This window comes from Tympanuchus pallidicinctus, unplaced genomic scaffold (genome assembly GCF_026119805.1).
Source record: "Tympanuchus pallidicinctus isolate F22 unplaced genomic scaffold, pur_lepc_1.0 scaffold7, whole genome shotgun sequence".
NCBI lineage: Eukaryota > Metazoa > Chordata > Aves > Galliformes > Phasianidae > Tympanuchus > Tympanuchus pallidicinctus.
In genome coordinates this window covers 20,030,219-20,052,939 of record NW_026294791.1, presented here as the reverse complement: position 1 = coordinate 20,052,939, position 22,721 = coordinate 20,030,219, and the positions used below count along the sequence as shown (strand labels likewise).

The 22,721-nt window shown below is 35.9% G+C and overlaps 1 protein-coding gene across 5 annotated transcripts in view; it reads left to right on the top strand.

Annotated features, from left to right (window-relative positions):
- Positions 1-22,721, top strand: part of CAMSAP2 (calmodulin regulated spectrin associated protein family member 2) — a 72,255-nt gene that overhangs the window by 26,388 nt on the left and 23,146 nt on the right. For 3 of the 5 annotated variants that reach the window (XM_052666965.1, XM_052666964.1, XM_052666968.1), the window contains 4 exons: positions 10,531-10,692; positions 11,349-11,432; positions 16,095-16,127; positions 20,596-20,737. In XM_052666965.1, coding sequence (XP_052522925.1) covers positions 10,531-10,692; positions 11,349-11,432; positions 16,095-16,127; positions 20,596-20,737 — 421 coding nt within the window. The remainder of the gene's footprint in view (positions 1-10,530; positions 10,693-11,348; positions 11,433-16,094; positions 16,128-20,595; positions 20,738-22,721) is intronic. The other 2 variants (XM_052666969.1, XM_052666967.1) reach the window with 1 other exon arrangement.

Sequence of the window (22,721 nt, the reverse complement as noted above, 5' to 3'; positions counted from 1 at the left end):
AAAGGAGGAGTGATATTTTGGAGCGGAAGTAGTTGTTTGCTACAATGTGAATGTGTCATTGCTGCAACTAACTTTATCATTTTGAGAGGTACTAATTATGCAGCACCTCCTAGAATAACTTTATGAGCCAAAAAGGCATGAGAAATAGGAATGTGATAGTAAGCTTTACTGTTTTAATAGATATATGAACCACCAATTATTCCATTTGCTGAGGGAGGTGGAGGAGAGACTTCTCTCATTCTTTTTCACGCCTTAAAAAGTATCACATTACAAACAAATAATTGTGAAGTATGAGACTAGAAATCTTGGTTACCAATTAACTGAGGAATACTGTATGGTTTGTAGTGGATTTATGTCCTTTTTCTTTGGAGAAAAAAGCATTCTAGAGTTTTGTGTAGGAGTCAGAAACTAATTATCCTTTTCGGTTTTCAAAAGCTTTACCAGGAGGAAAATAAACTTCCTGAGGAAAGTATTCTACTTACTTTTTCATGCCTTTGCTAAATTAACTTCTAAGAAGAAAAGCTTTAGTTACTTCTTCATTGAACTACCTATTTTTGTGACAAGCAGAGAGACATTCAATCACCTTACTAATACGCAGCTTAAATTCCACATCATTTCCCAAGTGGAGAGATTATTGACAACAGAAGCATATGTCCATAGGTTGTTTGAGGCTATCCAATATCAATCTTCAGAAAGCTTGTGAGTTTCAAGTCTGGACTGAAAGGCTTTTGGATACATTTGTCTAAACAACCCTGTACACCTTTCCCACATATGCTTTAACTTCAACTGTGCACCATTTCCTTGCTCAGCAGCCATTGTTACAGCTGGCCTGTCACAACCCCTTAATCGCTGGATGAAAAAAATGTTGTTCAGCTGTCTAATTTAGTAATGCTATTAGTCAGCAACTTGTCACCTGCTAGTCTTTACTACAGTAACAGCCATGGGGAAGCAGGTTTGTGATCAGTGTAATTTTGTGTCTGTTCTAATTTCTTTAGTGCTGCTGATAGAATTCATTCAAGTAGGAGATGGGAAGTTTCTTTTAACCTTAGCTGTTGTTTTAAAAGAAGATTTTCAACAAGGGCAGTTTCTCTCATGTTTTACTATTCTGTGGTATGGACCACAAATGTGGTATTTCTACAATCCTTTGAGGGAGAGGACAAAAATAATTGCTCTTCTTAATGTAATTACCATTACAGTAATGGGTATGATGACCTTATTTCTCTGCCCTTATGTGTAATAAAGAAACACTGAGGAAATTATGGTGAACCTGTGCATATGAAATTCAGGAAGATTACATGTTATGTTTTTGTATAAAAATCAAAGCTAGTATTTTCTCTTCTTGAGGACAGCATGGCATGACGTAATATTTTGATTTAATCAGTATTCTCCTTCAATAAGGAAAGATATGCTAAGAAATATTCTTATGTTCCTGACCTAAAGGAAGGTTTTTGTACATGACCTACATGAAAATTGCTGCAACAGTTCTTAGCTTCTCAAACAGCAGCTTTATACAGATACAGTGGTATGACATGAAGAAGTGGAGTTCTCCCAAGCTTTTGAATGCTTACATTTCAAAGGCAGTTAGCACAACATTGACTTGTTTCTTTTGTCTAAGGTGCTTAAAGATGCACATACATATCCTCAATAAACAGCAAAAATGCACATTTAAACCAATAAGGATGGTCACCTCAAAAATGAAGGTGAGTGTTTTTCAAAAGAATAAAACATTTGAAAGTCCTTCATAACCGGAAGTTCTCCCTAAAAGCCTTCACTAAGTATTTTTTTTTTCCACTATTGCATTTTGGCAAGAGTTGCATACATGAGTTTCAGCTGGGAGGCGTGTTTCCTGAGGAATCTGAGTAGAATGTAGAAGCTAAAATCTTGCCTTGCAAGACTACAGTCCCAGAACTGTGCAGGTGAAGCCATATTGCCATAATGTTAGGAAATGAAACATTTTAAAAATGGCATGTAAAGGTGTAAGTAAGAAAGCAGAATGGAGATGACAAATCCTTTTCAGACAAATGTAGGGGGGAACGTGTTACATTGGTCTCCACACACAGATTAGAGCTTGCTTCCCCCTTTTCAAAGAGCATCCTGTTTGTATTCCTACTTCGCATGTCGTCTTATAAAACCTTAGGTTTTTTATGATGCACTGAATTATGCTGCATTGGAGAGTGCATTGCTTATGCTTGCATTAAAGAAGTTGCTGATTTATACTATAAAATAGACAGCAGTATGGCAGCTTGTAGTCTCTGTGCTTTGGGTGACTTGCAAGTGTTTGCTTTTTAGCAACAATACTGGATTTTAATTCCACTAATGTCTTTGGCCCTATTGAGTCCTTTTTTTGGATTGAGAAATGAGGGAACCAAAGCTAATTTCCCCTCTCCTTTTGTAGTAAAGCAAGTGTTGTGTTTTTATCTTATAAATAAATAAATGAAAGCAAACATCACCAACTTAAATAATGACATTGAGAATTCAGATCTATATTCTCTTGCTGAAGGAGAATAGCTACATAGTTTTTCTCTACATTGTAATTGAACCACTTATTTTTCATGAAGCTGGGACTTTGTACTGAGAAGAAACCAGCTAACTTCGAAATGGTGAAAGGCATTAAGGGGTTACTCAAAGAGCTTGTGGGTTCTCCATCCTTATTGATACCAATAATGAACCTGGTGAAGCCCCTGAGAAATACAGCTACTTAGAACTGTTATGAAAAGGACATTAGTCTGAATGACAGCCAGCAGTCACTTCCAACTGAAGGTTTTCTATGATTCTAAGTGTCCTTTCAAATATTATTTGAGTTCTGCTACAGCGAACTGCAGATAATGACCCACTGCTTACACTGTCTCAAACTGATTATCATCCTAAACTGCAACGTGTGATCACCTACAACATCTGTTGTATCAGACATAGTAATTGATCAAATCAGTACATCATACTATTCATCAGTGTAATTAAAACATGATTTTTCTCTTATTTTCAGAAGTACCCTGCGTGCTTGTTTTTAAAACTTCATTTGTCAGAACCCAAGACCACAGGGCAGTAGAAAAAAGATGTTAAGTGCTGAGAATTACATGATGTTTCATCCTATGTGTTACTTTAGGCTGCTGATCTTAATGAATTAGGTATAATATAATGGTGTGACTTACACCAGATGGGTATTTGATATTTGGGCTGTGCTTAAAATTTTGTGAGATAGTGTGGGAGTAGCAAAGTAGTTTAATATTAAGGAGGAAGCAAAACAAAATGCTGTGGATCAGAAAGCATGTTATATCAGTTATCTGAGTAACAAGAACTGTAATTGAAAAAGTTACTATCAACAGTAAACAGCTGGAAAGCGAATTAATTAAAAGCCTGGGTTGCAAGGTTTCAAAACTGAGTTGGAATTCCAAGATGGCCGTGGGTGGTTATCAGTGAAACATGTAGGACCTCACACTGTGCTGTGGCACGATGCTGGGCTAAGTCGAGCATGGTGGAAGACAGGGCTCCACTGACATTTCCATGAAGTAGTATGCTAGCCATACATCTAGGTTGATTCTGGGACGTCAGCCTTTTCTCTGTGTCCCTTACTGGCCTACATACTCGTAGCACACCACCCAAACGTGAACTCTTCACCCCACATTCTGAAGCACCCAACTGCTCCTGCATCCCCGTGCTGAAGTGGTAGTTCTCCAGTGTTCCTAAGGCTATGTTCCTGAAGCAGATGTTCTGAGGTGAACAGGCTTGGGTACTCCCTGTGGACAAATACCTCTGGAGGAGTTTAGCTGAGTTGTCGGAGAAGTTAAATCACTGCCTTCAATGTCATTACTATGCTGGTATGAGTGAGTCAGGAAGAAGGAACTGCTAATTTGTATATGGTGTACTTGGTTTGGAACCAGAGCCAGTCCTGTTTCCCTTTTTCCCAACTCCTGTATTCTGCAAAGATTGGTGGTGATTGTTGTGAAATGAGAAGTCCAGATGGTATTTTATATTGCTACCATTTCATTTTGGTGTAAATGTCTAGAGCATAAGAACAGCAAACAGTGCACACATGCAACAAAATAGAAATTGTTTACATAATTTTTTGTTTCTGGTTGCTCTGGGCAGGATTTGACTGTGATCTGGCAGAATTTTGAATGATCATTTTAAAAAGTGTTAGGGAAATTTAAAGCTAGTGCTGTTTATTCTTCTACACATGTATAATTTTGTCTAGTTATCAGTCATTCTGCATTACTTTCTCATTTCAATTTAACTGATATAATTGCAGTTTTTTTGTTTGGTTTGTTTGAAAAATGAGTGCTTGATGTGAAGTCACTCAAGTGCTGATTGCTAGAGTATTCTTGATGTCTGCATGCATATTTATTATATAGTATGAAACTATGAAGTGGGACAAAGTAAAAACAGTAAAATAACAGTCATTTGCTGGTTCATGATTCCAGTGCTTATAGTTTAGGTCTTCACTATGAAGAGGTATGGAAGGGTCAAAGGGCAAAATCCTACCTGGTTATGTAATTTGAAAAGACTTCTGGAATCTGCTAAGGACTTAATTTGGATTGAGTTAATAGATGAAATCATTAAATTCCGTGAGAAGCATAATGAAGGAACCTTAAGCAGAAGAACGTGTTACCAAAATGCTTAACTCAGCAAGTTTATATACTTAACAATTCCACTTTTAGAAATATTTCCCATGTCAAATGTGTAAGTCGTTAAATAATGTTTTTGTGCATTCTTGGAACCAATTACTAAATGAAAAAATTTAACCAAATATAGAGGGTTATGATAAATAAGGAGAAAAACCACTACCTGTAGAACCTGTTAGGACGTGTTTAACATGGCACTGTAATGCTGTTCTTGCTAAACAAGCATCTTGCAGGATGTAAGTGCTTCATGGAAGTGCCGTGAGGTAATGCAACTTGATTGTTGCTTTGCAGGACAAGAATAACTAGAAAATTGGGGTTATGTTAGAATTGTGCTAGGGATGAGTATTGCATGAGGCCAAAGAAGAATTAAGTCCAAAAGTTGTCAAATGGCAGAACTGAATACTTGTGACTGTTCTGTTTTGTTGACCAAAACATATTCACTTTGCGTTTCACTCATTAAGCTTAGTGGATTGATTTGAGACTTGTGTTATTTAAGTGAAGGTCTTTTGTGGAAAGGTGCCTGGGAATTCAAGATACCACAAACTTTGTTCATTGAGTGCTGAAGAAAACAGAATTCAGAGCTGTGGGTTAATGTGGTGCTTGAGGACATCACCACTGTGTGTTTAACACGACTGTTTGCTGCTGCTGTTGTCCTGTATGTTTAATCCCATATTTCCTCCCTTACTGTGTCTGCCAGCCACCTGGTATTATTGTCTTTTCTCATTAAGTATGTGTCCTGTGGTGTTCATTCTGCATGGTCTGTTTATTGGAGCAGTTAGAAGTTCAGTGATGTTTTCCGTGGAGATGATCTCTCTTAGCTATTGTTTTCTTCCTTGGTTTGTTTCTTTCCAATTATCTTGGCTTTCTCTTAATTAGCAAGGAATCTTTGGTAATAATCATAACAGGAGGCACAACACTAATTTTAGAACTGACGTGCTAGCAGAACAGTAATGAGAATTGCAGTTTTCTTGGGAAATGTTATTTAGAGTTAGCATTACCAGGTAACTGCTTTTAGGAATACAGAAAACGGTGAATGTGTTTGTAATCTTAGTATGTGATGAAACATGACCTGAAGTTGTTACATCCAAGTCTGTGGAATTTACTGTGTTCATTACTGTTGGCTGCTGAAGTAGCTGTCACCAGTGGTGCGGGTGCTGCATGTGAATGCTGAGAAGCAAATTTGTTCTATGCTGTATTTTGATAAGCACCTGCAAACAAAACCTGTTTTCGGTAAGTAGACACCATTGGCTACAGGTGTAGAAATCAGTAAAAAAAACAAAGTGGCACAAACATTCTCCCAGCTGATTTTAGAGATCTGATCTCTTCCATTCTTTGTTTGAGTGCCAGATCCAGTGTGGGTAAAATCTTTAGGGATTCTAGCTAGAAATGTATGTTTATTTTACAAGTGCGAAGTACAGCTTAAGGGCTTCTTTTCCTAAACGTGACCAAATCCCTTCACAAAATTTTTCTCAGAAGATTATTCAGACACAGCGACTTCCATGAGAACAGAAATATGTATTCCTGTTTACAGAAACAATATCCTGTCCAAATCAAGTCTCTCAAAGCATAGTGACTAGGGGAGTGTTTTTAATAGAAAGGAAAAAAAGGAAAGACTTAGGATTTTTGATTGGCACATTTAGTTTTGCTTTACAAGCATGAAGTTAACAATTATATTTTCTACCTTCTTCTTGTTCTTTTTTCTCCCTTTTTTCTAGTACCATTCTGGGAAATTGTTTTAGCAATGATTTTCCTAAGGAATCAGGTCAAAAGAAACCTCCTTGCTTGCATCTTTTAGTGGAACATATAACTATGCTTAGTAGTATGTAACAATATCAGATATAATATGCAGTATTTGCCCATAAGTATACATGTATGTACTATATATATATATGTGTGTATATATATATATATATATATATACACACACACACACCTTATGCATAGTACATTTTTTTATGAAGTTTTGATAGTTGCTGATTGGAAGTGGAGTGAACCAAATAATCAGAGATGAGACAGAAAAAAGCATTAGCAGTGATGCTTCAGGATAATTCAGTAAGCTGCTTACTGAACTAATCAGTAGTGGAAAAGAAAGCTGTGGAACCTACATTAAAGAAGCAAAAAGTAACCAGTACTTATATGGGATGATTGAGTTAAGACTCTTGTGTTCTGTGCAGGGTGTAGCTGAGAAAAAACAAAACTGTGTTTGTCTTGAAAAAGAAAAAAAAAAAATCCACTTCAAAATGGAGCATTTTTTTAAGGCATAATATTGTGCCATTTAAGATCTCACTACTTTGCATCATTGTAGTGAAATGATCAAAGGAGGAGAAGGCTTCTCTTGGGAACTTAATTACTATTCAAACTTTTTTTTCCAGGACTTCAATAGTTATGCTGATAAACCTTGTATTTTAAACAATGGGGCACTGTTTTTGTAGCACAGTTTTTAGTTTAGTATTTTTTGTTTAGCATAACGAACTACAAGACATAAAAGAATGTAGCTTGCTTGACTTTTTCTCAGATAAGGGGGGAGAAGAAACAGTGGAACTGTGTGTGGAATTAATTTTTTCTACAATTATTTTAGGTTTAAGTTACATGTTATATGATTGCTTTCAGTTCCTTGGGGAAAAAAAAAAAAAATCTATAACTGGTAATTTCAATCAGGATTGACCTGTAAATAAAATTGGCAAAAATAGCAAATTTGTGAGTTGTTTCTTGGGATCGTAGTTTCAAGTTGACCAATTTTTTTTTTTCCAATACTATTTTAATATTCCCCTTTGAATGTCTTCTATGAGTTATAAGGAAAATAATTGATGAGACTTCTGAGACTTTGCAGATACCTTTACGTGGTAACTTATTTCAAACAGATCCCATCAGTGTGCAGAAGGTTGATTCAACCTTGTTTTGATAGTAACAGACTATTGGCAAGGGTCATCTTTTCATTGCTGCATTTGTTTGCATAAGTAGTTTGCAGTTTTAAATAATTTACTGGAAACACTGAAAATATGTGATTTGGCTAGCTAACTGTAATTAATTTTATTTACTTAATGCATTTGTAATATATTGAGAATCTTGGTAGGCAGAAGCCAAGTGAATACAGAATGATAGCAGTAGTTTTTGAACTTAGCTCCATTGCTTTTCTTTCCAAGCAGGCACTTAACAAAATGCTGAAATGTGTTAATGTGTGAGTGTAAGACGTGGATTTCATTTCTAAGCTGTGACTTTTAGAACTAAGTAGTAGATCTTCTGTGAACTCTGTAGTGGAGTGAAGGGAGCTACTTTTTTTTGTAGATATGAGTTGTACAGCGCAGTGTTGTTAGTTTACTTGATTCAAATTGTGTTCTCAGCAATTTTCTGTTATTATAGGTACTGTAGGTACTGGCTTTTACTAATATGTGAATAATCTGTTTACTGGTTTGTTTCTACATGCATCAATACTTTCCATAATGAGGGTTAAGTTTGCTGCAGTACTGAGTTGTTTGTTGTGATTTTTCAGATGCTTCTTCATCACCTAATTCTGAAGTTTGTGAACCAGGCTGCTCAGTTAACTTCAGTATCTTGATAACATGCCACAGAAAAGGCTACATAGTCTGCTCTGTATCTTTTGGACGTAAAGTATGTTTAGGAACAAGTCTTTGACCTTCCCACAGCTTTGGAGTATGTCAAAGAGCATTTTTATACTGTTATGTTCAAGTTCTTATCTGTGGAGCTAGCTTGGGCTCAGAACCAGTCAGTGGCCTTCTTTTCAAGTGAGAAAGTATGAGCATACTTCCAAACGAAAGGCTCTCAGCACCTTGGGTGTAGGTCTTTAAAGCCCTCTGTTCCACACTGATGTGAATTGCGTATTGTCCTTAGCAGAGAAGCTGTAATGTGTTGAGGAACGGGCCAGGGTGTCCTTGCCATTTGTTACCACAGGTACTGGAGGCTGAGAAGCAAGTCCTCGTCAGCTTCTAAATCTGCAGTGAAGCAAGTGGTATGGCTGCGTTTGTGAACTGACTTACCTTCCTATTCCTTCCTGGACAAATGTGAAGACTGTTCAGCTAAGAAACTGGCTTTGTCTTTCGGGAATCTGATCTGTGCGTCTCCTGAGGTGGCTGCTAGAGTTGCTGGGGAAGGTGGCTGAGGAGAGAGGTTGTGTGGCATTAACTTTTTGTAGGAAGAGGCAGGCACTAATGCTTTGTGATGCTTGGACATGGGATGAGACTTCGGTATGGATCTCTACCTTGTAACACATGTGCCTGTGAAGACCCGAGACCTATTTGCTCACATGTTTTTGGTTTGCAAAGCAGCCGTGGGCAGCTGACGCTGAAAGAGAGATAATGAAAAAAAAATACTTTGTTGGATGGCTGGTTGTTCCATTAATAGATAATGCACAGCCACTAATAGATACGTGTATAAGACATCTGGATATGTCCAAACCACAGCTCCAGCAGCACCTTGGAGGCTGTGTCAGTGCTGGGCAGAGCCCTGCAGTCACTCAGCCATGCAGGCACTGGGCAGCAGGAGTGCAGTGTGAGAGCGGGCAGCACTCGCACTGTGGCAGGCAGGGAGGCTCCTGGGTGTAAGGTGTAAGAGCACTGGCTGTTGCCAGGAAGGTTTGCTATCAGGCACAGTTTCATGAAAAATATGTAGTTAGTATCTAAGGAATAATCTGCCTTTTTTTTTTGTCAAACGGAACAACTTAGCTGCATAAAAAAATGGTATTTACTTATTGCTGTCTGATTCTAAGGGCAGCACTGTAACATTCTTAAGTAATACATACAATAAGGGCAGCAAGAAACCTGAATCTGTTCATCTTTTTCCTGCTGGGAATTCTGGAATAAATGATGTGTCCACAGCCTCAACTGCAGTGATGAGAGCATATTGCTGCCTGACTCATGGTGTTTGCTGCTGCTGCCGTGGCTGTAGAAGCTGTCCTGTGAAATGTTTATGTGCATACTTTTTAATAGAATACAACAGAGCTGGTCGGTGTTAACAAGTGTTTGGGGTCTTTGTTTTCAATAAGAGATGTGTTTAAAAGCAGCATGTTCAGAAATGCTGTCTTGGGAAATCATTTTGGTTTAGGGGAAATGCTTAGAAAGCGTGTTGTGAAGCAGATGCAAATCTCTTAAGTGCTGCCTCTAAAAACTGGCATCATTTTCTTATTTGATCATGAGAATGTAGTGAAAATCCTGATTGCTTATTTACTTACATTTTTTTTAGAAACTATGAAATAGACATGGACTTTCAATATATGAAACATCTGTGTTAACAGACACCATGTTTTATTTATCAGTATGTGCCTATTTTAAACATAGTGGTGTGTGTTTGGTGTGTGTTTAGCTACATCTGTGTTAGAGAATGTGTTTGGTAGAAGAAAAATAATTGTTTTCTGTCATATTGCTTTTTAGTTACGTTAATGTAATTGTGTCTTCTTCCTGGAATTATGACTTGAAAAACAGGTGAAGTTGCACTTATGCAGCAATATAATGACGATTGATTGAAGGATGCTTTCCAGCCAGTGTCAGTTTTTATTTCCAGTAAAATAACATTGATGAGGCCAGGGGGATTATTTTCACTAAGGAGATTTCAGAAGACTTCTTAGGCTTTGTTAAAACATCAAGTTGATGTAATGTTTGTATCATGAAAGTTGTTTCTTTTTCTTCCATTTGCGTTTCTTTACTTTTGATGTTTGTTTTATTGCACAAGTTACTTTAATTCACGGTGAGCCTTTTGTTTTTCGCTTTGTCTTGCTTTCTCAAATCTGTTGTGCATGTTTCTGTTGTTTGGTTTTGATTCAAAAACTGAAAACCAGACAGAAAACTAACAGCATTTACAGTTTTGGCACCCTATGCATCTGGCTATGTTTGCAAACAGTACGTAAGAAAGTGGTATTTCAGTGTGCATAATAATTAGGCATTTCTATTTCTCTTTGTAGAGTGCTCATTTGGCTATGATTGATACTCTTATGATGGCTTATACTGTCGAGATGGTCAGCGTTGAGAAAGTGATTGCATGCACTCAGCAGTATTCATCCTTTTTCCAAGCTACGGATCTACCTTATGACATAGAAGATGCTGTCATGTTCTGGATAAATAAGGTATGAACAATGGAGAAGCAAACCATGATTTTATTTGTAGTCTGTAAGATTGTATTAGAGATAATGGATATGTATATACATAGGTGTATCTGATAGGGACTGTTTTTCATCTGCTGTTTGTGGATAACAAAAAGAGAAGTTTGCAGAAATCAGTTCAACTAGTTATGTGATACAGATAAATGAGAAGTCTAAATTAAATAGAATAATCTAACTTGCATGTGGCACGTTAACAGTTGCTGTCATGTTGAGATAGCGTGTTGGCTGGGTGAGTGTCTCCGGTTGGCTATGTTAAAAGAGCTAATTTCTTATTTATACTGATTTAAAAGCAAAGTGTTCTGTTTATATTTGAGCACATATTGCTTGAGATTGTTTAGCTTTACCACATAATCAAATCAAATGACAGCAATACACTCTTAATCAAATGCAATTAAGCATAATAAAGGGCAGAGTTGTTAATAAAGCATAAAGCTAAACGTAAGTGACCTAGACTGCAGCTGGAATGTTGACATTTGCAGGTTACACTTCACAGCTATGGAATCAGAAATATCTGTTAAATCTTTTCAGCAAACTTAGTGTAGTGATTTACAGACCTTAAGAAAACTTGCAATTTCCACAACTTGTTTCTCGGACCACGGAATAAGCTTTTTTGTCTGTAGGTAAATGAACATTTGAAAGACATAATGGAACAGGAACAAAAACTTAAAGAGCATCACAGTGCAGAATCTGCAGGAGGTCAGAAGGTACGTGCTGGAGTTAAAATAATTTAATCAAGGACAAGCATTCATTGTAAATAACAGTTACTTATATATGGTATGTATTAGTAAATATGCATTTGCAAACACTGAAGTTTTTAACTGTTTGTTACATAATGCAAGGTTTTAGAGTCATAGAATATAGTGAATTGGAAGGGACACACAAGGATCACAGAATCCAGCCCCTATTTGTTTTTTAAGTTAGTTTCATGATTTCCATGAAGTTATTCCTTTCAAACGTAACAATAGGAAAGTTGCACTTTTTATTCCCAGTTGTCCTTAATGACAATTCAGTTTTTGACAGCAAGAAAACATGTGTTGCAGTGGTTGTAAGAAATTGATTAAGGTTAATGAATACTTCCTAGATAATTTCAAAATGCAGTTGAGTCAACTGTGAAAAAGGAAAGCACATTTTATGCATGTTTTTTTTCAGTGTTCACCCTTGTGAATTACATGCATCTCAAAAGAGATAAATCTGCATGTGGCATCATGGGAAGAACTGCTTTATGATTCAAGATGTTTATTCCAACTTTTTTAATGTGAACAATAAAAGTTGTTTAATACGTTTTCCTAAAAGGGTTGTAGGTATTTTGTTTTGTTTGTTTGTTTTGTTTGTGGAGTTCAGTTAATAAAATAGCATTATGCCCATTTAAAATGTGGAAAGATTGCATTCAGTTCCAGAGTAAATAAATTTGCATGTTTAATATGCTTCTGGATAATTCTATCCTAGATGAAAATAAGATGAAGTCAGTCACTTTTGAAAGATGTGAATAGTTTTTGAAATCTTAATAGTTTTTGCATTAGAATCTTAATATGGTTAATAGCAGTGACGAGAGGAAAAAAAAAAGCCCACATATATAAGAGCAATTACATAAAATTATCATTATTTGTAAACAAAAAAAGATCAGTAATGTTTATTCTCACTTAGATTATAATTTGAATAATTTAGAATATAATTTGTGTTTTGTTAAAAATGTCAAGATAAAATTTGTATTTATGTCCTTGTTCTTCAATTAACTGTTGAAATAGACTGCATGGTCCATAACCATATCCCATAAATAAAACCAGTGGACTGAAAAAATTGCCTAACGTTAGTGTGAGCATTTGTGATGGTTTTGTTGTATGAATATCAATCTCTAACACAGAACCTATTCTGTTGACCACATTACAAATGCACTTGTAAAACAGCAATTATTGACAAATAATGGAAGAAATTATAATTCTTTCTATACATACACTACAGTTTTAGGTACTATTGTTCCAGGTGCATATTAGGTTATTTGCCTTGGTGTGATAGTCAGCAGCATAAATTACATTGTCAGGTATTCCATGCTATGATTATATATTGGCATACCTTTATTACCTGGAAAACTTAATGTGGGTACAATGTCAGGCTCCAGTTGGCCCCTGGATGTCTCTTCTGCTAGCAGGAGTTCATTGCAGATTATATTACAGGTTGGTTTCTTGTTTTTTTTTTTTCAAATACCGTTTTTACAGAAAGATTGCAGACTGCAATGACAAGTGGAATCTGATTTTAGAAAGTGAGTCTAGAATCTGAAAGACAGAGTCACTTGTAGTTGGATTTAAGGAATGTAAATCTCTTTTTTTGTATGCAGGAAGATGGTAAATTCAGATGGTAACTCAGATTGTTATTTTAGGTTTTCTTTGAGAAATGCTGGTCTGTTCAACTGATGATTAACTGTTTTTTTTAATGTAACAGTATTTACCAAATGAGATCTAGAAAACATAATAAACATATGCCTAAAACTGGTATTTCCTAACTGCAAATTATACTGAATGCAAACTTTCCACAGAAAACTATGAAGAAAATCTATTATAAATCAGTTGTTCATATTTTCTGTTAAACCATGAAGAGACTCTTGTCAAGCATCTGCTAGCATTTATCTTCAGACTTCATGTCTGATTATTTGTCTCCATATTCCATCCCTCATGCGTTCTTTTTATGGTACGAAATCAGTGACGTGTCCTGTTACTGTATGGCATTGACCCTCCCTCTCACGTATCTCAGCAAAGCTGTGAAGAAGCTGACTGAATTTTTGTATGAGATTTGGCTACTAGTGAAATGTGTACAATTTCTTGTCTGAGTACTTAGCAGTGCGGTTTTCCCTTATTATTTTATGCTATCTTGTGCCTGGGTTTAGTTACCATCAGTAATCTTTACTAAATTGAAAATGGATGGATGGGTTTGATCACTGCCATTGTATAAACCAAAATAATGTAATTACACACTTTACCAGTTTCCTGGAGAAACTAATTGATAGTTCTACATGTTTACTGCAGCTTCGCATTTTCAAGCTGAGTCTCTATTTTTTAATTTAGGTTTGTCGTGTTACCCACGTGGTAACAAGTTCTAAAGGTGATGATTCCATTCTAAAAATTTAACTGATTTTGCAATCTTCCTTCTGCTCTGGCCCAGTTCCTTCAGAACTTTGTTTTAGCATTTCTAAGCTGTGATTGGGTTTTGAACCCAAACCAAGTTTAATTAACGTGTCTTATATGCTGAATTACAGAGGTGGCAAAACTACCATGCGAAGAATAGGTCATTCATGTGATTAGGGTGAGCTCTTCTTAATTTCTGGCCAAGAATCAGCAAAGCTTAATATTGGAGAACTGAAATCAAGTTAATGAGTAAACTCCTTAATTTTTTTCTAATCTCTAGCGTGATAAAATCTTACATGTATCGGATATAAGAAAGATATTGAACATAATGCCTTATCTTGTTGAAAATCTGTTGTGACCTTTCTTGTACTAAATAGTAAATCTCTGTATTGCTAAAAAAAAAAAAAGTGAAATATCATATAAATAAATGATAGAGGTAAGATAGACTTAACTATTTCTGAGTAGTTGCAAATAGTATTAACAGATTATGAGATTGCTTTTGTTTTCCTTCATTTTCTTCTGCTGCTAGCTTCCTGTAGAAGATAAGAGAGGAAGGAGTATGTATCTTTTTAGCTCCAGGTAGTCCCCTGTGGATCTTGATCTGCTGGTGCTTTGTGGTCATCTCGTCTGTTTCTGGTAGAGTCTCTGCATCTTTCAGAATTAGGATTTGAAGTTTTGTAGTAGCTTTGGTTTTCAGGCTTCAGTTGAGCAATATGTTGTAAATGTACAGTTGCACTTGTTAAACTAATGACTTTCAGTGAAATCAGAGCTTTCTCTTAAACTGTTATCTTGTTTGTGATTTAGACTGAGTCAATACTTAGCAAAATCAATGCAAGTGCCTTGAGAAAATCAAATTTCAGAGTATTTACCCCAAGACCTGAACTCTTTAAACATTTTAAAATTGGTTTAAACAGTGCAACTTTTTGTGCGAAGGTAAAACACTAACACTATAGTCCCCACAATCATTTAAATTTATTCTAAGTCCCCACTGCTAGCAAAAGTTAACCCATCAAGAAGATGGCTTTGGAGCAGGATGAACTTCCTTATCTACTTAATGCACTGCTGCATGAATACTAATGATGGTACAAGAAAGAGAGCAGGAACAAGGGCCTGATGAAGGGTATGACTTCCACTTTTTTTTTTTTTTTTGGCATAGGATGAATTTATGCAGAGTTAAATTTATGTTGGAGTCATTTTTAAAACTTGATTTGTAGGAGATAAAAGAATCTTCTTGTAGGAGTGCAGGTTTTCACCTGAGACTGTTCTTAATTTTCTCTTGAGGGGGGGAAAAAAAAAACGAAAAAAAACCAACCATGAAATCAAGTCAGGATTACCTTGTCAGTTTTTTTTAGTGACTGATCAATTCTTAGTAATTCTCATAATAATAATTTTGTTCCTATTCATATGAAGTACAAGTTTGAGAGTCACTGAACTGTGTTGTTCCAAGGGATTTCAGCTTTTCTTTATCTGTTTGAGTACAGAAAGATCCACCAACAGTATGTTTCATCTTACGTTTTTAGGTCAAATTTGTATTTTTGATAATGTGTCAGGTTAGAATTGTATATACCAGTTTGGATCATTTCTCTGTGAATAGTCAAACCTCCTTCTACATTTCAGGTCATTGCACATCATGCAGCTGATGCTAATATGATTTGTCATTGCAAAAATATAACTGCTTGCACCTCTTGTTGTTCTGAAAACTGCTATATGACTGTTCAAAAATATTCTAAGCATTATAAACCTCTTTGGCTTTGAAGTGACTAATGCAGACTTCACTGCAATTGGTTGTAATGTACTACAGCGTGTTTATACCTTTTTTTCATTGCTTTAGCTTCCCTGCTTCTCCATATACACTGCTGGAGTTCATTTTGATACTTGTGAAATCATAACTTCAAGTCTCAAATGAATTCTTTAGTCAGATTGCATATTCAGAGTACAATTACATGTGTGAAAGCACTTAACAGAACTGCATTGATATGACAGTCTTATCTATTGTTGTGGGAAAATGATAATGTTGATCTACCAAGACTGAAGATGAGTATTTCTACAGTATTATTTGTGCTAATGAGTTAAAGATACAGTGGCTATAGTGCTCTAATGTTTATCATTAAATTATAATTTACTGTTATACAAAATGAGAATGTTGAAGAAAATTGCTTTGTAAAAATGGTGAAATCTGATAAATTGTTCCTGTTTTTTTTTTCTTTGCTTTCTGCTTTTGTGTTTTTTTTCCTACTGCTTCCTCTGAAGTCTCCTACCAAATGGTATTGGAAACTGGTTCCTGTAAGTTTGCCCAACTGCTTCACTTTGATCAACTAGCTTATTTTGGGAATGGCTTTGTCCATGTCATGCTGGTCTAATTATTCATTTCATTTGTCTCTTTGAGATAATTTGTTAAGAGATTACTCTGAAAAGGTGTTCATAATAAAGCTAAATAAACAAAATAACCCTCAAACACCCTGCTTTGCAAGGTAGTCTGTGCAAGATAAGTGAAGGATGTAATGCTGGGTGAGATTTACCGTCGCTTTGGTGTAAACTGATACTACCAGCTGTTAACTTTTTTCAAAAGACTTTCTCAAAGAATTCCAGTAAGTATATGCTATTTTATATGGACTCTTAAAAAAAAACAACAAAACAAAGCCTTGCAGAAATAATTTTTGATTGCTGTCTGTATATGGAAACTGAAACTTTCTGATACATTTTAATGTGCAATCATTTCACCATTTGTCTAGAATTCCTTATTTTTTTGACTGATTTAAGATAGTTCTCTTTCCACAGAAAGTAATCAAAAACAATCTATTGATAATGAGACCATAATTTCATTAACAGCAGTAGAAAGTGACTAGTTCTGCATACTATTAAACTTTGTTTTCCCTTTGTTGCATTTCTGTGGGGTTATCGTTCTCATACAGTAACTTGCCCCTGAAACACACTCTTATTATTAATTCTACAACGGGTTTTGCAATTTGCGACATCTTTCCATGGAGAGACGTGCTGTTTGGCTTGGGAATAAGCTAGTCAGTTGTTTAGGTACATGCAGAACTACGTATTTCTGGTCTGAATTCCAGAGAACTAATCCTTATGGCTTCAATGGGAGGATTATCAAATAACTGATTTAGCAGTTGCTCAGGTCTTGGTTATCGTAACTAGTACAATATTGCTCTTAGTTTGCAAGGAGAATTAAATAACAAGGCAGCTGCATGTGGGCAGCACCAGAGACGGCATGTTGTTCCTGGTGGTGGTATTAAAAAAATGAGTAAAAAGGTTCAAGCACACTTTTCAGTAAATTAATCATTATGTAAGTTCTTAATAATTTGTGTCCTACCAGCAATTTCTATGTAATGCTCTCAATTACAATTGTGACATTTATACACACAAAGACTCTGCTCTACACAGTATAATCCATTAACTTAATTTTGGAATTAAATGGAGAGAACAATGGAGAAAAAAAAGGAGAAGCTTTTTACTGCTTTGCAGAAAATGAAGCACGTTTTTGTTGATGTTGTTCTATTGATACAAAGAAGTGGCTACTTCACAGTAGTTTCAGAATGTCTTTATTTTGCTTTTGTCTACACTGTTAATTTAGTAAACTAACTTGATTAAAAATTGAAACCTGTAACCTAAATTCACCTGCCTGTTGTCCATAAACAACTTGCACTAGAGTTATTTACTCTGAGCCTGTTACTTGAGTACAGTTATAACTGAAACTCTAGTGCTACTGATAATACATTAGGAAAGCAGTGGCTCAAATGTTCTGTTAGTTCAACCACTTGTCTTATCTCTTCGCTTTACATGGTGCAGATGTTCAGTAGTGGGATAGGCCTCAGCATGCAGGCAGTTGGAAAGTTACTCTGAGAAGTGAATTTATAGCACATCACTGAAGATAACGGCATCCGTGTCTCTTATTAATGATTACCTCAGAATACACACGGGCACTTGAGAGTAGCTGATGGGCATTTAGTTTTTAGCTAACCTTGTTCATATGCCAGTGTCTTAACTACACTGAGATTTGTCCAAGAGGAATAAGCTCAGATGCCAATTCAGACTGGTTTCTATAGGACCTCAGAAACAAGATTTGTATTAGCATTTATGTTTTAATGAGCGCTACAGCATTTTAATATATGTAGAGGTTTGTTTGTCTCTTGCATTATTGCATCCATATTTACTAGCAAAGATTACTACTGAATAGAAGGGTTTCTTCAAATGGAAGTTAGGTAAAAATGCAGTGCAATTACCAGTGTCTTCTGTTTTTCGATATAATTTTTTATCTTTTCTGCTAAATTGAAACACGATGCCTGTTATACCTTATTGAACCTAGCATGGCAGATTATATTTGTTTATTTTCCTGAACTGATGTGCTTGGTGTACTCTACAGTGAATTAAGTCCTCTTTCTAGGTTCACTTTAATGATTTGACAGTTTCCAGGCACTGTTCATAAAGCTACTTTGGGCATCCTTGGAGTGACAACAGGCTTTCACAGAATTTACTATGCAAGACCATTGCATTATTAATTTAAAATATTTTTCAGTACTCCATTAAAAAGATGACACTTAAAAGGAATATATAAAATATTACAGAACTATTTGGGCCATAATTTTAGAGTCCATATCTATCCTGTGTCTTCTAACATTATTCCGTAATTGAATCATAATATTTAACTGATTCAGTTTTAGTCATAGGGAAAGTGCAGAGACCTTTTCATGTTGTATTTGAAGCTTAAAGGATTTTTAATCATAGTTTATCATAGTATTGCCTGAGAATGAAAAAAGAAACTTTCAGTGCAGGCAGATTGGCCTGTTTTCTCATGTTTAACATGAGAAGAATTGTTAGTAATTCATTTACTGTTAGTGAATATTTAGCATAACATGCAAAATATTTGATGCAAATACCAGTCCATTTCAAAGATGAAGACAAACTCTCCATTTTTAATTGGTTACCATTTGTTAATTAACCAATTACTAATATTAATTTATTAAAGTATAAGTTTCCTGGGCTTAATAGAAGCCCTTAATTTTCCTAGAACAGATATCTTGTATTACTAGATTTGTGCTTCTTGGCCTTTTAGAAGACACTAATGTTCACTACAGATAATTTCTCTGTCATCCTTAACAGAAATCTAGTGACAATAAGCACGGCCTTCAGGGTTGGTCTGTGGTTCTACAGGTTTTTTTTTTTTTCCTTTTGTTTTTCTTTTCTTTTTTTTCTTTTTTTCTTTTTACCAACGAAGCTAGATGAGACAGTTCCCACCCCACCCAAAAAGCCTTCATCCCTGCCAACTCAATTGCTTTAGAAACAAAGGGGAGAAGAGTTTTTGGTGGAGCAAAAGTTTTATCATGCAGCCACATCAGCAACTTTCAGTACAACTCAAAGGTGGAGAGCAGCAGACAGGATCTTGCAGCTTCAGCTTTGATAGAATCTTAGAATGGCTTGGGTTTAAAGGGACCTTAAACATCATCTAATTCCAACATCCTGCCCTGGGCAAGGTTGCCACCCACCAGATGAGGCTGCCCAGTGGCTAACCTAGCCTTGAATGCCTTCAGGGATGGGGCATCCCCAGTTTCTCTGGGCAGTTTGTTCCAGTTCCTTGCCACTGAAGAATTTCTAACTGTTGTGGTTTAACTCTCTTTTGGTTTAAAACTGTTCCCCTTGTCTTGTAACTACTGGACCATGAAAAATGTTGGCCTCCGTTGTGTTTATAAGGTCCCTTTAAATACCAGTGTCTTCAGTGAGGTCTCCCAGAGCCTTCTCTTCACTGGAATGACATCTTCAAAAGCTTCACCAAATTCCTACAAGGCTGCTTTCAAGCTTAATGTGTGTATTTCTGTGAAATTTACTTAGAAACACTCTTGGCATTATAATTGTTGTTAATATATAATAGTTGTGTGATATGAATGAGAAGGTAATCATTTGGTACTGTTTTAAAAATAAAGCATAGTAAATGTTAACAAATTACAATCTTTCATCTCCATTTGTTTTCTCAAGAAATATTGAAAAGAAATTCAGGTCATAGGTAACATTTGTTAAGGTAGCTGTCTCCCTTTCCCCCTCATCCTGCCCCAAAAAGAAAACCATAAAAATGTATTAATTGCAGGTAAATGTTATCTTAGCATTCTAAACTAATGACCCCCTTGTATACTGAGTTGTTTTTCAAAATATCTCCTTTTTCTAACTGGGCTGCTGCCTGGCCTTAACACTTGACCATGAATGCTTCTTTATGTTTCGAACTGCTTACAATGAAACTTACTAGTAATGAAATGTAGTTGATGCAGATTTCCTTGTTTCAGAACTTGCTGTTAAGTAGGTTATGTTATTGAGATTTTGGGAAAGCTTCTTGTGCATTAACTTCATAGTCATTTGCACTGCTGGTAAAATGAAGCTATGATCTTCACAGCAGATCGGGGTCTGTCTTGTGTTTACATGCAGATCCCTTCTGGTTGAATAGAAATGGATGCAAGATGTTGAATGAGTTGTATGATATTTAATTTAGCTGCACAGAGATAATTTTAAAAAAAATTTGGTAGTTTAGAAAGAAAGTGTCAATACTGTCATATAGGCTCCTTTCCTCTTAACTATTACTTCTGGCATTCAAAACAAAGCATAAAGTGAAAAGTTCTAGGAAATCTGAAACTGAGAATATTGAGTTATTTATTTAATGCTGCATTTTCACTGAGTGTAAAACCTGCAATACAAATCTGTTTATTCATGTGTTCAGAGCCTTTGTGTCTCTTAATCTCTTCATTCTATATTGTAGGCCCGTTACAGGAAGGAACAAACATTGCTCAAGCAGCTGCCCTGCATTCCATTGGTGGAAAACTTGCTGAAAGATGGTACAGATGGTTGTGCTTTAGCAGCCCTGATCCACTTCTACTGTCCAGATATTGTTAAACTCGAGGGTATGTCTAACATGTCTCAGTTGAAATGTCTTTATTTTTTATATATATAAAGAAAGGTGCTGAATAAGATGTGTCAGAGGCACGGTCTGAGTGTGACAGTGGTGGATTCAGTATTAACGTTTTATCTATGTATTTTTAAACTTAAATAACAAGATCCACTATGTCCTTCCATAGTATTTACTCTTACAGTGTCACACAGATGCAAGTCTATGGCAACATGTTATTGCAGATATGACTCTGATAACGCCACAAAAATTTGCAACTATTTGGAAAACGGTGATTCTTGAAGCTGCGTAAGTGCTTTCTTGTGTGTCCGATCAGTTACAGATATAAAACAGGGAAGGGTCACTTCTGTCTTTCACAGAAAAGTAGACAAACTGCATAGCTGCTCTGTATGGCAGATGATAGTTGGTTTGTGTTCAGGGTTTTTCTCTGATAGTGAAGTATATATCATGGATAAACAAGAGCATGTGGTGTAGAACGTACCGGAGCCGTGCTGTTCTATAATGGCAATTATCTGATGATGAGCAACTTTATCTTTGTACTGTGGCCTGGTTCAAGTCGTATCTTCCTCTTGGCAATTGAGAGCATCTTGCAGCTGTAAAATGTCTTGGCAGCTAACACCCATCATTTTCAGCCTGTGTTCTGTCCGTGATACCTTTGATGTCGTGGGAACACTTGTATATATCCTCTTCCTAAGAAATCCAGGAATATGAACAAGGATATAAAGGTACTGGAATATGGAATTCATATGCACAACAGCTTTATAGGAAGCTTCCAGCCCAGTAGGCTTTGAAGATTAAAGGCACTAAGATGCATACATTCATCGTTCTTCTTTGGCTCGTGAATTTTTGAAAATAAGCTTTAAGTTTATATAAGTGTTGCAGCCAAGTATTTACAATTCTGTATGATTGGAGAGAAGTTAGTATTTGGGTTGTGTTTAAACTGAGTAACATGCTGGTTTTAGTATGACTCTAACATAGACTTTCCGAAGGATCTTTTATACTATTTCAGGATGGCATTAACAACAAATTCCTTCAGCATGTGTCTTTTAGCACATTGAAATACAAGACTTGTCATCTTTCAACTTTCACTTTTACGTTCATTAGGTGTCTTGCCCTAAAGACATAAAAATGTGTGCCATTGTGTCAGAAATAAATTTGAAGATACTCTAAGCAAATAGAAACACTGTAAGAGACTGCTCCAGTCTTCTCTGTCTTCAGATAGTACTACATCTGATATATGTTAAGCTTCACTAAGATTTTATTCTCTATTGGAAATGAGGAAGGCAGATGAGGAAGGTGCATATGCAGAAGTGCTTAAAAATGCACCAATAACAAGGAGAAAAATATGAATCCAGACTGCACAGCTCTAAAATAAATGCTTCCTTGTTAATTTGACTTCAAAATCTGGGTTTCCTTATAGAAATTTAAAACTGTGTCTGTGAGACAAAAGATTGGCTATTGCTTAAAATTATATGATTCCTTTCATGGCTTATGTTCTATCTTAAAACTGTCTAGCTTTTTAAAATCAGTACTTCTGTTCAGACTGTTGCAGAGCCTCACTTCCATGATTTTAAGTACTATTTTTGTTTCCTACTGAAATATGCTTGTAGCTTGTCTTCATGCATTTTTGTTCTTCAGCAGTGCTCTTAACTTGAATAGCTTTTTCTAATCTGATTTCTTCTGCTCCAATATGTTTTCTTTCTGCTGTTTTGCTCAGGCTACCAAATCCAGCCTTTTCAGTCTCACCTTACGAAGTGGATTTCCATTCTTGTTATTATCTTCAATAATTTTTTCTGCAACCAGTCTGCTTTTTGTTCATCATCTTTGAATGTGGATGGTTATAACTGCACGCAGAAAACCAGGCTGGCATCTTGTTACTGCCTTGTACCAAGACTTGCTTGTCGGTACTAGAAACACGTTTACTGATGCATTCTAGCATCATTTGCTTTTTTCATAGCTGCGTGATGCTGAAATATCAC